The sequence below is a fragment of the Crocodylus porosus genome, unplaced genomic scaffold (genome assembly GCF_001723895.1).
Source record: "Crocodylus porosus isolate Cpor-Errol unplaced genomic scaffold, CroPor_comp1, whole genome shotgun sequence".
NCBI lineage: Eukaryota > Metazoa > Chordata > Crocodylia > Crocodylidae > Crocodylus > Crocodylus porosus.
Window position 1 is genome coordinate 3,722,187 of NW_017728942.1, and position 17,706 is coordinate 3,739,892.

The 17,706-nt window shown below is 41.8% G+C and overlaps 2 protein-coding genes across 3 annotated transcripts in view; both read left to right on the plus strand.

Moving 5' to 3' along the window:
• The first annotated feature begins 581 nt into the window (after positions 1–581).
• Positions 582–10,231, plus strand: CSTF1 (cleavage stimulation factor subunit 1). Its single transcript, XM_019548166.1, has 5 exons — positions 582–799; positions 3,290–3,567; positions 4,131–4,328; positions 7,061–7,451; positions 9,311–10,231. Exons 1-5 carry the CDS (start codon positions 631–633, stop codon positions 9,568–9,570), a joined length of 1,296 nt encoding a protein of 431 aa, XP_019403711.1. The 5' UTR covers positions 582–630; the 3' UTR covers positions 9,571–10,231.
• A 106-nt stretch (positions 10,232–10,337) lies between these two features.
• Positions 10,338–17,706, plus strand: part of CASS4 (Cas scaffolding protein family member 4) — a 30,689-nt gene continuing 23,320 nt past the window's right edge. For both annotated transcript variants that reach the window (XM_019548164.1, XM_019548165.1), the window contains exon 1: positions 10,338–12,540. In XM_019548164.1, coding sequence (XP_019403709.1) covers positions 12,505–12,540 — 36 coding nt within the window. In that variant the 5' untranslated portion in view covers positions 10,338–12,504. The remainder of the gene's footprint in view (positions 12,541–17,706) is intronic.

The following is a 17,706-nucleotide window of genomic DNA, read 5'->3' on the forward strand; positions in this document are numbered from 1 at the left end:
GCCCGGCCGCGCTGCCCCGGGAGCCGCTGGATGCGGCTGCCGCTGTCCTGGCGGGCGGGTTTTCTTTCCCCGCCCTCCTGTGCCGCGAGTCTCCCACGCCCCCTTCCCGCCCGCGCGGGCCACGGGGCCGCGGCCGGCTTCCCCTCCGCTCCTGGCCCCGCGTCCGCCCCGTCCGCGGAGCGAGGTCCTGCCAGCACCGCGTCTGCAGGCGGCGCCGCTGCCCTTTTCCTGGCCCTTGGCGGCCTTTGTCAGCCTGGCATAGCAGCCCCACGCTTGCTAGTGGCCCAGCGTGCTCCTCTGCTGTCACTGCCGTCGGGAACGACTTCTTGTCATCTCTTTTGGCACCTTGGTTTTTAGCCTCTAGTTGTGGTTGCCAGCTGAGCATTTCTTTTCCCCCTCTCCCCCAGTATATATAATATCTTTTTTGCCCTCTACTTTTGATTGCAAGCTGAAAATCCTGCCCCATACAATATGTTTTTTAATTGACTTTATCTGCATTAAAGAACTTTGAAAAATGCCATTTGGTTCACTTTTCTATGAAAGGCAACAGTGGTTTGGTTCAACTTTATTTTGTGATTTTTTTTTTTTTTATCTTTGTTTCAGGCGCCTGCAAGGCAATCCTTGCTCGCAATGTATAGAACAAAAGTGAGCTTGAAAGATCGTCAGCAATTGTATAAACTGATTATTAGTCAGCTGCTGTATGATGGATACATAAATATTGCCAATGGCCTGATAAATGAGATAAAACCACAGTCAGTCTGTGCACCCTCTGAGCAGCTGCTGCACTTAATTAAACTAGGTAAGCTGTAAATTATAATGCCAATAAATGAGGAATTTTGAAATTCAACTTTGGTTACAGTGCAGGTATACAGTGACCTCCAATCTCTCATGCAAAAATCACTCTTAATGATGCTCTGTTGTTAGTGTCTTGGATGGTGTTGATCCTGCTTTGATTTAGGGTTTAGATTGGATGATTTTCCGGTGTCCTTCTATCCCATTTCTCTGGTTCTGTTGTGGATAGAAAATATTAAATGTAAGGCTTTCAAAAGCAGTTTGGGCTTTTGCCACGTACAAAAATGCTTATAGAGTACCCTGAATGTTTTGAAAGCCTTTGGGATCACAATACATGGGTTCATTGGATGTACTGGATTAAAGCAGATCATGTGGTAATAAAGGTCATAGAAATTGATGTAATCAGTTCCATATGAACAACATAAGCTGTACTCAGCCCACCTGTCCTTGCAGAAAGTGGACAACCCGTGTGTCCTGTTGTGTTTTGAAGGCTGTAAATGTAAACTGCTTTAAGGATTTTGGAAGGCAATGGAATCCAAAGGTCTAAGGCCCCAGAAGAGGCAGTCCTGCCTTTAATGACATACGTGCACCTAGACTATAGCATGGCATCAAAACAGCTGAACTATTCACATCCCAAAAGCAGTTTAGCCATAGCAGCATGGAGTTCTGCATTGGTTAATTTACTGCAGAATGGTTAACTGGAGAGATGCACCGTTACATCAGTCTGATACTGGATTAGTACTGATATAAAGAAAACTGGCTGTATTGGAAATTGGCTCAATGTGGCCAGTAATTTGGCCGATAAGTGCTCATGTATGCGTGTAGCTGCAGTGCAGCACTAAGGCAGCGAGGAGCAGAGCTGCTCGCAGCTGGTAAGTCTGATGTGGTGGAAGGGGCTTGGTGGGGGGCAGATCAATGCCCACCCCAATGGTGAGGGAGGGAGTGGGAGGGGCACACGACAGCCACAGCTCCTCATGGTGGGGGGAAGGAGGGGGTGGCTCCTGCCACTGCTTGCACCCCAGGAGGGCATGTGCCCCCAGATCTGTGCAGAGCAGGTGAGCTGCAGCTGCAGGCTCTTCTCTGTGTGAGCTGGGCTCGGGGGTGGCTACAGAGGAAGGTAGCATCCCATGCTCTGCCCTGGCTGGGCAGCGCTTGCCCCTGCCCTTCTCTCACCATGGGTGGGGGGGCGTTGATTTGCCCCCCCCCCCCACTTTCCTCCCCTCTACCACAACGGACTTACCAGCTGTATCGGAAATTGGACTGATATCAGCTGATGCGCTTTTGGTATCGGCCCAGAAAATCTCTTATTGGTGCACCCCTAGTTAACCGATTGAACTTGATCTTGTATACCTTGTGCTATATGTCACAGGAAGTATGGCTTGAGGAAGGGCAGGTAGGTCCTAAGTCACTTAGGGTCTGCTGGAATAGGGGCATTGCATACCCTAATGTTGCTTATCAGATCAGCATTCAAATCTGCTGTAGTGCGGCCTGGTTGACTGGACAAGACACAACGTGACAGTGTACAGCATAAACTTCATGTTTGGCAGCAGGCACCAAGTAATATCTGCATTGGAGTATGCAGCGTAACAGAAAATTTCTTATAGAGATTGTGCTCTAGTAGCAGTAGCATCTAGAAGTCTCAAGGCAGTGACCATATTTTAAAAATAGCTTTGATCTGGAAGACTACCATTTAAATAAGCTAAGCAGATAGGTCAGAGGTGAAAAAAACTAGGAAAGAGAGAGTAACTGATGTATCCTGATTTCAAACCAAATCGGTAGTGGAGCCAGAAATAAAAATTCAAGTGTGAGTCTCAATCTACTGTTTTGACCACTAGACCATACAGTTCTAGTTGCGTCCAATTAGAAAGAGTGTTAGCTGTCCTTTTCAGTGCCGACCTGACTCTTGCCTTGCCAGTGTAGATGCATCCTGCAGGAAAAGAATCTGAAAAATGTATGTCATGCATGAAGAGGATTAGCCATTCTTATCAATGGTACTGCTTTATTGTGGATGAATCTTGGTTTTCTTCACTGAGCCCCAAACAACAGTTCTATAAATATCTCTTCTTCAGTCTCTTCAAACATCCACTTATATGCAAGCAATTTTTTTGTTTGAAAAGGTGACTATAGATGTAATCTTGGCTTCTTCATTGCATTGTGAATACTAAAGATTTTTTTTAGCTCATGTTAGGAGGTGTGGTTTTTTTAGTATACATCCCATTATAAGTAAAGGGGATGTCACTAGAAGTGGCAGATATGTGCTTTACATTTTACAGGCACTTTAAAACTATCTCAGTGGTCATAACAAAGTTTTTTTATCTCAGATTTGCTGATGTAACTGCATCTGTATTAGGAGCTTCTGCTAACTGTCTTGAATAGGGATCACATCTTTGCATACTTTTGTCCAGCATCACTTTGTTGGCAGAAGACTATATTTTGTCCTGGCTGTGGTAAAAACTTTTGCAAGGATACCTGATATGTTTAATTTCTCTTCTTTCAGGGATGGAGAATGATGACAGTGCAGTTCAGTATGCTATTGGGCGCTCAGATACAGTAGCTCCAGGCACTGGAATTGACTTGGAATTTGATGCAGATGTACAGACTATGTCCCCTGAGGCTTCTGAATATGAGACCTGTTACGTCACTTCTCATAAAGGGCCATGTCGTGTAGCTACCTACAGCAGGGATGGTCAGTTGATAGCTACAGGATCTGCTGATGCATCAATAAAAATTCTTGATACAGAGAGAATGTTGGCAAAAAGTGCCATGCCCATTGAGGTAATGTATTATTTGAATCATAAATGATCAATAAATGCTTAAAATGCTACATCCTTATTAAACTGTTTCATCAACCTGGGATGCCAGTACTAGGAACGGTATATTTTTGTTGAATAGAATCTGTGAGAACTAGTTGTAGTACACATTCTTCATGTTATCCTGATCAAAATTAATGCAACTCTGTGATTTTTTTTTTTTTTTTTTAATTGGAGATGGTACAGTACCATAATTCAGAGCGACGTAGTGACAAACTGACCCTTTGAATTGTATTGAATTGGCTTTTACATTTGATCTTGAACAAGTTGTTTACTCTTATATGGGTCTGGTTGCTTCTCTGAATAAAATATTTGTTAAGTGAAAGAATGATTAGTGACTGCCTTTTGACACAAAAACCCCTGCGTGCTTAACTTTTTTTTTGGCAAATCAGGCAATTTATCCTCTATAAAATAAGTATTTTTTATACTATAACCATAGCTTTAAATTAAATATTTGATAGTGATTTCTTTCATTGTCAGAATCATGCCGTCTTCTAGGCATCTAACTCATTTCAGTGTTCTTCGTAGGTCATGATGAACGAGACAGCTCAGCAGAACATGGAGAATCATCCTGTTATTCGAACTCTTTATGATCATGTGGATGAGGTTACCTGTCTGGCTTTTCACCCAACAGAACAAATCCTAGCCTCTGGTTCAAGGGACTACACGCTCAAATTATTTGACTATTCAAAACCTTCTGCAAAAAGAGCTTTCAAATATATCCAGGTAAGGTGTTATAGCCCAAAAACAAATCAAAAAAGGAGGTTGAAAGCTTTCAGGCAAACAAACAAAATGCACAATAGCAGTTAATTTAATATGTGTTTGTATGTGTAACTTCCAGACAGTCTCCTGTGATAAGGTAAACTAGGTAAATAACGTGCTTTCGCCTGACTAACTTGATTGCCTTCTTTGAGATGACTGGCTCTGTGGATGTGGGGAGAGCTGTGGATATGATATGCTTTGACTTTAGCAAGGCTTTTGATACAGTCTCCCACTACATTCTTGCAAGCAAGCTAAGGGAGTACTGTACTGGTAGGTAGAAAAAATGGACTGCAAGGTAGATTAAAAAAAAAAAAACTGTCTGGATTGTTGGGCTCAGAGGATAATAATAAATGGCTCATTGTGTAGGTGTTGGCCAGTATCAAGTGGAGTGCCCCAGGGGTCAGTCCTGGGGTTGGTTTTATTCAATATCATCATCAACAATCTGGAAGATGGGATGGATCACACCCTCAGCAAGTTTGTGGTTGACACCAAGCTGGGGAAAGTAGTAGATGTGCTGGAGGGTAGAGGTAGGTTTTGGAGAGACATTGACAGATTGGAGGATTGGAACAAAAGAAATCTCATGAGGCTCATTAAGGACAACTGCAGTCCTTCACTTAAAACAATCCCATGTACTGGTACAGGCTGGGGACCGACTGACTAAGCAGCTGCTCTGCAGAAAAGGCCCTGGGGGATACAGTGGACAATAAGCTGTATATGAGCCAACAGCGTGCCCTTGTGATGAAAGCTATTGGTATATTGGGCAGCATTAGCAGAAGTATTGCCAGCAGATTGAGAGAAGTGATTTCCCCTCTTATTTGACACTGGCAAGGCCACGTCTGGAGTACTCTGTCCATTTTTGCACATCCTGCCCCACTCCCTCTGGCCCCCCACTACAGAAAGGATGTGGGCAAATTGGAGAGAATCCAGCAGAGGACAGTGAAAATGGTGAGGGGGCTGGGGCACATGACTTCTGAGGAGAGGCTGAGGGAACTGGGCCTATTTAGTTTGGAGAAGAGAAGACTGAGAAGGGATATATTAGTAGGGCTGTATAAGCTTCGGTCCCTGATTCAGTTCAGTGGCTGAATCTCTGAATCAAATCGGAGGACCCTTTAATCTTCTGGAGTTGAATCAGAACCCTCCAAATTGATTCAAACAGATTCAGCAATTCGGACATAGACACAGCTTTAAATGCTTTTTCTACCTCTAGGTAGCAGGTGGCTCGTGAACACTGCGATGCTGGGGCATATAGAGTGTCCCACAGGAGTGTGGAGGGCTCCCCAGTGCAGTCGGCATCAGACCTGGAAGCAGACCAGAAACAGTTCTGGTCCACTTCTGGGTCTGCCAGGGAGAATACGGGGGGGGGGGCTCCCCCGTACTCCCTTCAGCTCGGTGACAGGTGCCTCCTGAGTCTGGTCCACTTCTGGGCTTGCCGTCAAGCATGTGGAGGGCTCCCCCACACACTCCTGTGGGATGCTCCATCCACCCCAGCATCGCAGAGTTTATAAGCTGCGCTGGTACTTTGAGGTATGTAGAAAAAACATAAAGTTGTCCGTCTGAATCGCTGATTCTGTGAATCAGCATCGAATCTTCCAATTTGGCCGAATCAAATCGGGGACAGTGATCGGAATCAATGACTCGAATCACTGTCCCCAGTTCGGGCCAAATCCAAATCAAATAGGGTCTGTTTCACACACCCGTGTTTAATAGCAGCCTTCATCTACCTAAGGAGAATGGAGCTGGACTATTCTCAGTCGTGGCAGGTGACAGAACATGGAGCAGTAGTCTCAAGTTGCAGCAAGAGAAGTTTAGGTTAGATGTTAGGAAGAACTTTTGTATAAGACCTTGCTTGGGATGATAATACTTGGGACTGGTCCTTCTTTGAGCAACACTACGCAAGATCCCTTCCAGCCCTAACTTTTTTACGATTATGATCTGAAAGTCTAATGCTTTCCTGCCTGCTTTTTAAAAAATAGTCAGTTTTCAGAATCTGTAATTGTTAGTTCCCGAGTTTCTAGCACGCGTTTTCTGGAACAATGAAAGTTTTATTGTTTGTTTGGCTGGGAGTAGAGATTCCCTGGCTGCCCCTTCAAATAAGCTTTGAAATCTTCTTCCGCACACTGCCCATGCAAATGAGATTTGAAAATTGATGTAGGGCTGCAAGTAAAGTTTTGGTATTACTGGCTGCTTGCAGATGTTAAGAAAAACCAAAAAACTTGATTTACCAGAAGAAGCAGCATGTTACTTTGACCTGGCTGCATATAGATCAGACGCTTCAGCAAGGCTTTTTGGCACTTGTATCTAAAGCTGATTCAATCAGCTATTAGATAAAAGCACCAAAAAAGCTCCACTGAAGTGCCCAAACTATACAGATGTTGGGCAAGTTGGCCCAACTAATGTGAAGCCCCTTCTGGGCCTGTGCTGGAGTTGGCACTGGGAGCACACTGAGTTTAAAGCACCACTTATTTATTTATTTATTTATTTTAACATCTGCAGGCAGCCTAAATAGGGAGAGTGCGGGGGGAAGAGATTGGTCTTCATTTTTTCTGGCCTAATTATTGAACGCTGACAAATCTGAATTATTATGTTTTGCTATTAAAAATATGTGTTGAATTCTAAATTGACAATCTAACCTAACCACATTTCTTTTCCCTGGAATTTTTAGTATTTATATTAATTATGTATTTCTGATCAAACAGGAAGCAGAAATGTTACGCTCAATCTCTTTTCATCCTTCTGGAGACTTCATACTTGTTGGTACCCAGCACCCTACGTTACGGCTCTATGATATCAATACATTTCAATGTTTTGTATCATGTAATCCTCAAGATCAGCATACTGATGCTATATGCTCAGTTAACTACAATGCAAGTGCTAATATGTATGTGACAGGCAGCAAGGATGGTTGCATCAAATTATGGGATGGCGTTTCAAATCGATGCATCACTACTTTTGAGAAAGCACATGATGGAGCTGAAGTATGTTCTGCAATTTTTTCCAAAAATTCAAAGTACATCCTGTCAAGTGGAAAAGACTCTGTAGCTAAACTATGGGAAATATCCACAGGTCGAACACTGGTCAAATATACAGGTATGTGACCTATCTAGCAAAAAATTGCTTTCTTGGCCATCAACTCATGATAAGTAATTCTTGATGAAATGCAAAACTTGTTAATATGTAGTCAGGATACTGGTAGGCTTACTTTCCTTAAAATCTTGGGATGCCCACCTTTTATTCCATAGACATTCTAGACATTAGAGCTGGAAGGGACCTCAGAAGATCTTTGAGTCCAGCCCCTTGAAACAGTAATTGCTAAAGTTAGTGAAAATCATTCTGTGAAGTTGAAATGCTAATGTTCCCTGAAGCGTTTGCTGTTTTTCCATCGCTATTAACGTAAGGCACAACACTAGAAAGAAATCGATTTACTTCTCTTTTAGAGTCCTGGTCAACATCCTTTACCTGGTGAAATTAGAGACCTTCCTATCAGACCTGTTTTATGGTACAAATGTCTCATTACTCTGCTTTCCATAGCATGAAAAGCAGCATCAAATATCATTCTCTAGTTGGCTAGAACTTTGAAACATGCACAAGTAGATTTTGCTGCAGCTATGTAATATTAAGGAGAAATATTAAGGCAATCCAATCTGTTAACAAAGCGACACATTCAGTCTACAAAAAAACACCCCATCATGTAAATTAAGTGAATGTTTGTGTTGCAGTCTTATTCAAGGTAGAAATGTAGTGCTGTTCTTCAACCAGCAGGGTGCAGCAAAAACCGAAGTAAAGCGTTACAAATGTTCAGAAAATGTTGCTGCTGCTGTTGATTTTAAAGTAGTAATGATTAGAAATTTTCTACAAGAAAGCTAAACTTGTTTTGTCATTTGTGAGTAATGGCATATCTAGGATGTTGTGAGGTTTCTTTGTTGTTTTTCCTCTTTCAGAATCTATTTATCAAGGATGCATTTTTAAAGGATTTTTCTACTAGTACTTCAGAGTACTAAATAAAAGTGCATTTGTTGTGAGCAATATGCTTATGAACATTCTGGCTTGGCTGAGTGACACAATCAGTGACTAGTTTTTAAGCCCTTTCCTCTTATACTGACCCTTCCACAAAGTACATAAAGGAGTTTTCTTCTGTAGGACTACATTCCTGAAACTTTTTTCCAAGATATTTTCCAAAGAAGGAACTGTTTGGAATGTAGTGGTAATGGTTAGTACTGCTGTTAGTAGCTAGGGTGGCTAGTATTCAAGATCATTCACATCAAGCAGGAAGTTTGGTACCCTAGTAGTAGGCCTCTGTGCCTCTTGAGTAGAGATTGCCAGCTGTGTCTAATAATATAAATGGCTTCACTTTGATTTCCAAATTCATATCTCTTCGTAAGTGAGAGGGTTGGAATGAAGATCTCCAGAAACATAATTATGTAGCTTCTGAGACGAAATGTACAAAATGATGATATTGAGGACTACCTCCACTTCAGATTTGTCTGTAGTCTGCTGATCTCTGTTCAGTACTAGTTTCAGTGATCCAATTCTTTACTTGGACTTCACTATTGTGTTTGAGCATCAAAGTTCGTTGGCTTTGGTTATACAGTCAAGTAGCTCCCCTTCCTTCTCTGTGTTGGTTTTTTATATTTAAGAGTCTACACAACTTTAAAGTTTTTTTTGCCTTAGTAAAATAATCATTTTTAAGACTGTGAGATGTATTGTTTCCCTTACTGAAAAAATGGTAAATAGGCAGTAGAACAGAAACCTGATGGTGGGTGGAGAACTTCAATAGCCCCGTTTTTCAAGTCATCCTCAAAATTAATGGTCCTTGTAGGTGAATCTTAGTCATTAATATTTGAAGAGATGTACTTTATGAACCTCTGAAAACCTTCCCTCAAAGTGAAACTATTTAGGTTGACGTTTCAATTAAACCTTTCGATGAACACTTTCACTGCTTTTACCAGGAGCCGGTTTGAGTGGACGACAGGTGCATAGAACGCAAGCAGTTTTCAACCACACGGAAGACTATGTTTTACTTCCTGATGAAAGGACCATAAGTCTCTGCTGCTGGGACTCAAGAACTGCTGAACGGAGGAACCTTCTTTCGTTGGGTCATAACAGCATTGTTCGCTGTATTGTTCATTCTCCTACCAATCCTGGTTTCATGACATGCAGTGATGACTACAGAGCTCGATTTTGGTATCGAAGATCAACCACAGATTAAAGACAATGTTTCATAAAACGGTTCTCATCCAGATTTGTTATACCATCTTGTACTGGTTATACTGCCAAAAAATTGGAGCCGTGCTGGTTCTGTCCTTCACGTCTCACATGTGATGGAAAAAGATGAAAATACTCAGGCTTAGTTTTCCTGTGCCTGCTGTTTTTTGTGGGATTTTTACAGAAGTGATGCCACACTAATTTTAAGTCATCTTTACCATTTTTTCTCAAATAAAATTAATTCTTCAAGGACACTTTTTAAAAAAACTTTTTATGTCTAAATTTTGGGGGGTTGGGGGAACAGGCGTGAGCGAATCCTGTTCAGTCTGGGTAGAACGAGCCAGTTTTGCTCTGGATTGGGCTTGTGCAATCCTACAGAAGTCCATCTTTTAGAATGGATTGCACTAGAATTCAGCAGAATTTGGCCAGATATTTTAATGAGTTCTGAAGCCATCTTTCAGTTCTGATTCATGCATTGTACAGGCAGACGTCTGTTTTATATCCTTTTTATTGTGATTTTTTTTTTTAAAAGGTCAAATGACCTTCCAGCTCTGAGCCAGAATCCTGTGCCATAAGAACTTGACTTTCATTTTTAAATCATTTTAGTTGAATTCAACAAAATGTACTTTTTTTTTTAGTTCTGATATTAAAGCTCAGACTTGAAATCTTTGTCTTTCATCTGAATTTCTTAATGAGACCTTTAGACCACTGAAAAGTGTTTTATAGCCCTTTTACCCATAAACATTTTTATGTAAGTATGCCCTGAGAAAGCAGTGTGACTGCCAAAGCAAATGAAGGCAAGAAAAACAATACTTATTTGCAGACATGCAGAATACCAGCTGGACAAAGTAATCATCAGGACTGGTGGGGGAGTATTACTGTGTGTACGTATATGTGTATTTGCATATACATGAATGTATATAAAATGTAGGGTCACTCAAAAAGCATTTCTTTTAAATATAAGTTTCTAAATCCAGCAGCTAATAAGACAGTATGCCTGTATCCTAATTTGCAACATGTGCAAAAGATACTTGGTGTCATACAAGCCATAATTTAAACTAGGCAGAGTGAAGGAAGTCCTCCTAATATCACTGCATCATCCACAGCTGAGGCTAAGCATCCCTCTACAGTGAAATTCAAGGCCTGGTTTACAGTGGTTGTGGAATGGAGAGAATACATCTTAGGGATATGTAACACCATAAGAGTCTCCAAGCCAAGGAGACATGCTGAGAGCTGCTGTAAGATCTAGATAGCTGCTGAGTAAAGCAAGTTTGGAGTGAGAACTAGTAAGACAAATTAGCTGGTAAGTGCCTATCTTGAGGCTAGTTTCTTGACAGACCCTCAAATGGAATCTCTGGACTTAATTAAGGAGAAAAACCCACTTCCATTTGCAAAATGAAGTAAACATTGGAGTGCAGGAGGTGAAAAATACTGTTTTTAAAGTGCTAATGGCATCTTCTAGGAAATCAGAAGGATATTAAGATCTTGTGTACATTGCGTCAGCAGCATTCCACAGCTGAGCATGCACCGCATACCCACTCATGTTGGTACTCTCCCAATCTTAGAAATACACTGTTAAGACCCCTGAGGAGCATACTCCTGCAGCTATTTTCAAGAATTTGGTCTTTGAGCGTGGGAGAGGCTGCTGGTGAGCCCTGGATCAGCTTCACCTACTGTACTGGGGAGCAAGTGGGCAGGGCGTGTTCAGGGGTGCACTCATGTGGAAAACGTGTCCAAGTCACCTTCGGGATGAGGCTGTATGGTCTTATTCCAAGGATCCATAATCGATATGTTGATAGTCAACACCACAGCTATGGGTTATGTCAACAGGCATGAGGGATGGAGGTTGGCTCTTGAAGAGGCTATATAGCATTTTGGAATTAGTGTTTCAAAACCAAATTGGGCTGTTGGCTCTGCACATTTTTGGCCTTCAAAACAACATGGTAGATCAACTGAGCAGGTAGTACTTCAACACTCAGAAGTAATCTACAGCAACACAGTTATACAAAACTTTTTTCTCACCAGTGGGGACTCTCAGAAATGCACCTGTTTTGCCACAGACTAAAGCAACAATATCAGACATTTTGCTTCAGTGGTGGTGTAAGTTCCACCTTCCTTTTTTTTTCTCCACCCTTCAATGTCAGATTGCCCGTTCATCAAGGAACTTGATACTGAGGCCCTGAAAACAAGATAGGAGACAGAAGGGATTGATAACTGCTTCTTGTGGCTCTGTCATGTGACAGCATTTTGACAGACCTTGCACATCTCACTAACTGCTCGGCTAATACAGAACAGCAGGTTCCTTGCTGTAATTTTGTTACCTTTAATTTTCCTGGCTGGATGAGCTAAAATGCTTGTATACATTTGGTAGGAGCTTTAGGCATGTAAGAATCAAAGTCTGCTACCCAGTGGAGCTTAAAATCTGATGCAGCAAAGAATTTTAGAACAAATGCTTTGTATCAAATCATGATAAAATTTGGCATGTTTGGATGACATCTCTGAAGTGCCATGCAAGCTCTTGTGATACTCGATAAATTCTAGCAATTTTAGCTCTGTTATTCGTATATCAAAGCTTCTAAAATAGGAACTACAGGAACAAAGCAGGAAGGTGGTTTACTGAGTGTGGTTATTTGCCCCCATTCGATGACAAACAGATTAAGGAAACAGCTAGTTCTGCAGGCTTTTCTCAGTCTTCGAAGCTTATTTCGGTTTGGTGTGTTTTCTCCTTTTTTTGCCTCCTTTTTAATCTTATCTGTTGTCACAGGAACTGGCTTTCATTGGAACTTTTTGTATGACTTTCTAAATACTTCTGAGACAACAGTTGTCAGACACTTGAGAAATAGTTCCTGACGCGCTATGACTCTGCAATATATGAAGTGTCTGTGACACTGTGGTAGTTAATAAATACTCCGAGTGATGGTGTTAGCTGCTGACCACTATGGATAAAAATACCGGAATCAACACAGCTGCAAAGGTAGGTCCATTTGTTTAAGGACACAAAACAATGTTAGGAGCTGGAGTATGTGTGATTATTTTCTAAGCTCAGAATTACCCTTGTTATAAGGGTGTTTTTTGTATTTTTACCTATAAGATGTAGAAGAAGATTTCTTGTTTAAGATACTTGGATGTCTGAAGGGGGTCTGGATTTCTGCTGTTTGAAGAGATGGCTGTCCCTGGGTTAAAGGGGTCTGAAGAAATTTCTACTTGGACAGACTTGTAAATAGAAGGAAACCTGAAGATTCTTTTAAGTAGTAATGACACTGACAAAAAGGAATTAACCCATACTCTTACCTTCAAGGTATCATCTATCTCTTTACCAGTTCTTAATCATACTTGATACATTGTTAATGCCCCAATGAACTTTAATGGCTGTTAACTAAATTGTCGGCATAATATGTAAGGTAGGCAAGTCGCTTCTCTTTTTTATAGGCAAGCTTCAACAAGTAAAAAGGTTAATAAAATGCTATATATTAATGAAATTTGTAAGTATTTTAGGGTAGAAAAACTGCTTGTGTGTATTGCATGGTTTACTGCATACAGTTGTAAATCAAGCAGCTAGGGTATTTATCTTTACTCAGAGTCATTGATCTTGATGGTTAATATCAATAAATATGAAGTCTATTTTGCCAGGTGGGTATTTGCATTCCCTTTTTCCTCCTTAAACCTCCAAAGGGAAGATATGCGGACCATTTGTTTTCCTGCCAAAGACTGTAGAAATAAGAGGATAATGTGTTCCTGTTAAATTCATCAGGAGATAATAGGACATATTTTTCTTTTATTAATAAATGTTTAACCCTATTTTTGCTTTAAGACATTTGTGAATTTAAAAAAAATACTTTTATAATTGTCCTAATGGACAACTTGTGCCATGTCACCAACGGGCAATTTATATTGATCAATAACAAACTAACATGTAAATTCTTCAGCACTGCCAAATTTCCAAGTCCCACATCTGAATCAGCCCCCACCGTGCCCACCCCTTACACTGGACTGGGCCCACTAGCAGGATCCAGCCCATGAATAGACCTGGCGCCACCCATCCAGCCTGTGGGGCAAAAAGGTTGGGGCTGACTGGTTTAGAGGGATACAGCTACAGTTAAATTGACTGAAACGTTTAGGCACCTGGCTCCCAAAGCAGAAGCTAGAGCTCCGAGTTTGGTGTCCAGGCCTCTCCATGCATTGGATAGGGACTTAGATGTCCCTGGTGAGATTCCCAAAACACAGCACACTGAGCACAGAGGTCCATGAGCTAGACAATAAGAAAAATGGAGGCTTAGGGACTCAGATATTTAGTTCTATGCTAGTGAAATGCCTGGATCAAGATTCACAGTTCAAAAGCTTTTGGCTCCAAGTCCTCCCTTTCCACAGGAGGCATTTCTTTGTTTTACCAAGCTACAGAGGAAAGGGCTGGTGCTGCCCTTTATGAAAATAGCTCAGTGTTGTGGCATTGGTAAAGTTGCTCAGAGCATACATGTACTCAGGATGTGGGAGACCTCCCTGACCAGAATGCCCTAACCACATGCCTGTAAGCTGTTCAGAGGTCAGCTCACTTTTTCATCATCTTGTTAAACCTAGGTCCTTGTGCAGAAACCCAGGAACTTGAGATATGTTGGGCCCGAAACAGGGAGAATGATGCTGAAAGCCCAGTGACTGGGACACACACTTGAGTGAGGGGAGACCTGAGTCCAGCTCCTCATCCAAAGACTGCTTACAGGTCTGGAGTTGTGTTCCTTCTCCATAGCCGTGACTCTTAAAATATTTTGCCAAGTGGCTCTGCTTCAGCTGGAGACGTCCAACAACCCTCCTCTCTCCCTTTCTATATTATGTGCGTTCAGAGCACCACCACACATTGGCTTCTTTGTAGGATGCAGGTGGGACCCTGATCAGCAAGGATCCTAGTTTTCTCTGGTTTATTTAACCAAAAATTGGGGATTTTTTTAAAGAAACTCCAAATCCACATTTTTCCATGATTAAAATGAAACACCACTATATATATCTATATATTAGTGGTGTTTCATTTAAATCATGGAAAAAGTGGATTTGGGGTAACCTTTTTTTTTTAAACTGAAAGTTGGGGGTTATTTTTAAATTGGAGAAAAGCGGATCAGCAGGGATCCTGGTTAGGTACTTAGCCCTACCAGGAGGACAACAGTTCTGAGCATGCACAGAAGCAGGACTTCAGGTGACCAGAGAACTTTCCTAGCGGAAATTTAGGGTGTCTCTCCATACGTTCAGCATTAACCTTACTTGGCCCCTCGCAACATAGTGGGCTGCCTCCTAAATTGGAAGCAATGCCCACGTTGTGCTGCAGACTGGCTATAACGTGGAGCCTGATCAGTACTGTAGCAAGGAGGGGGTGAGCGGGGCAACTGCCCCGGGTGCTGAAACAAAGGGGAACCAACAGGTGCTGTCCAGCTGGAGCGGAGGTAGGATGGAGCTGCTGTGCTCAGTCTACCATCAGGAGCAACTTAGAGCAGCCTATTTTTATACCAGCTACCCAGTGAATGCAGAAGCCAGTGCAGCAGCTGGGAGCAGATACAGGGCAGGGAATCCCCACTGCTTGCTTCTCTCTGAGCCACAGCTTAGCGGTGTTAACAGGAAGCTCTGGAGTAGTGTTGCAGTTTTTCTGGCTTTGAGCCACTTGAGGTTTCTCTCTGGGGTCATCCCTTTACACCAGTCATGCCAGGGGTGCCACTCCAGGGCAATGTTTTATCTGCAGATTGCATCATTGTAACACTCACTTTCCCTAACAAATCTGTGCAGGGTCTCTGAGCTGAATTCTCTTTTCATGCCATGTCACTGGTTGATAATGCCTCTTGCTGCAGCTTCTTCTGCATGAGCTTCCTCATGCCAGACACTTAGCTTTCGTGCAAGGTTGATTCATTGCTTCTCCACTGCCCAGTCTTGTCAAATTGTATGAGATCTGTATTTAGAAAACAGCACTTTTAATGTAAATTTCCTCATTTTAAAGAGAACCTTTCAGGTTAAAAGTGTTTCCAAGAGGTTTTTTTCCTTCTAGTTACTAGGGAAAGAGGAATGAAAAAGTCTAGCCATCAAAAAGGCAAAAGATTAGCTCCGAGTAACGCAGTGGTTCTCAGCCTTTTAACCTTTCAAGGCATCACTTGTTAGACTCAAGACATCCTGTGGAAAATGCCAGCTTATGCTTTCTACTCATTTTTTGACTACAGAAAAATAATAGAGCAATTATGTTAGAAAGAATTCAGAAGTGACTACAACAGGTCAGAAAGTGTTATATCCACGGATTTCAAAAAGGCATTCATAGTGTTAATCTTGTGAATGATGCTTGCACACTGAACAGCATCGACCTTGTGTGGCAGCCTTGAAAGGATCTTAAGGCATCCCAGCATGTCATGTCACCTGGCTGAGAATCACTGGTATAAAGGAATCGGAGGGGATTGTGCAGAACCAAAGATGTGGCATGTGATTACACCGAGCAGGGCAGCCGGGCACCACGTGGAGCAGTTAGTACTCCATAAAAATACTTTGTTTACTTGGATGGTTTAATTTTGCTCTCCGTTTCTCTGCCTGTAAAGATATGTGGTTACATGGTATGATTTGTGCAGCTGCAGTGGTATCCCTGAGCTGCTGATGCTTCTAGCAAACTGAACATGAAAAATTCAAACCAGGAACAAAATCAAATGGTTTCTGGATAAAAACCAGTAGAAAAGAAGAAATGCTCCTGGCTGATGAGCTTCAAAATTGCTTTCTGCCTGAGCCCTGCCGTCCTCTTTCTCTGCCTCTCTTCTTGGAACCAGAGGCTTCCTGAGCGTCTGTGCCACTCCCTTCTTCGCTGCAGACCAATTGCAGTGTTAGGGAACAGTCCCTGTGTAATTGGCTCCATTCATTCCCAATAGCTGCTTGTTTTACTCTAGAGTTGGCAGCAAATCCGGCCCTGGGAGCAATAGGTCTGGGGATTAGGCTTCTAGCCAAACCCTAAAGTGCTTTTAAATTGAAGAACTTCAGTTTGAGGAGAGGGGGAGACTGGATTGTACCGTTCTGGGTGATGGAATAAGACAGAGAAAGAGAGGAGACAGGAATATGAGGGTCAATGTAAGTACTAACTAGATTATGTTATGCTTTTTTATTCATTGGGGCTGTCATTTCAAATACTAGCTAGATTATTTCATGCTTTTTTATTCATTGGGGCTGTCATGAAGAATTTTTGTAATTGATAAGTATCTTTTTTTAAGCATACCCTGCTTCTATTCACCAGTTGCTAATACATCATTTGTAACATAATTTTAATTCCTCAAATTTAAGAGTGCGACTATGCTTGATGAAAGGGAGCACTCTTTTTCTGAAGAAGAGTGAGCTTTTGTATTCTGTAAGTAAGAAGCTAGACCATCGCCTATTCTATACCAAGCAACGTTTAATGAGAATGACCGAGTATTAAGTGTCAGACTGGGCATCTGCCGTCTTCATTACAGTGTGATTTTTTTTTTTTTTTAAATACACACAAGTGATTAAGCCTCATCTTAAGATTTTATATCTCATGCAAAAGAGGAATCATCCAAGCACAGTTTTGCTATATGTTACAAAAAGAAACACGTCTGATTTGTGCCAACAAAACCCTCTTACTCTGTTGGTGTACAAATGTCAGGTAATGTGAACAAGAGTTACATGAGTGCACGGAGGACTGTGTATTTTAGAGCAATGATTGAACATAGCCTGCAATACTCTTCTGAACTGAAGTTTACTCTAACTAAACTGAAAAACAGCAAATGGCTGATAACAGGGGTTTTTTCTTCAGAATAGTTTTGTATCCTCTCAGATTTCAGGGGAAGATAACGGCTGCATACCAGAGTGATCAAATACACGTTTGTGATTATTTTGGTCTAGATTTTCAGAACTGGGCACACTCAGCAGTACAAGAAGTGGCCAGTTTGAAGTGTGGGTTGTAATTTTCCCATGTATTTATCAAACCTGCCAGTTTTATGTTCCCCAATCAGTTGTGTGTGTCTGGAAATGTGAACCAGGGCTCTTAGTAGTAAACATTCTCTACCCTGGTTCCTTTCATCAGATTATCTTGAAACTCTTGACAAATATTTGACAAGGGGGAACAGTAAAATGAAATGCCTTACTCAAGGTTCAAATATGCCGGCATGGGAAGGCAAGTGCC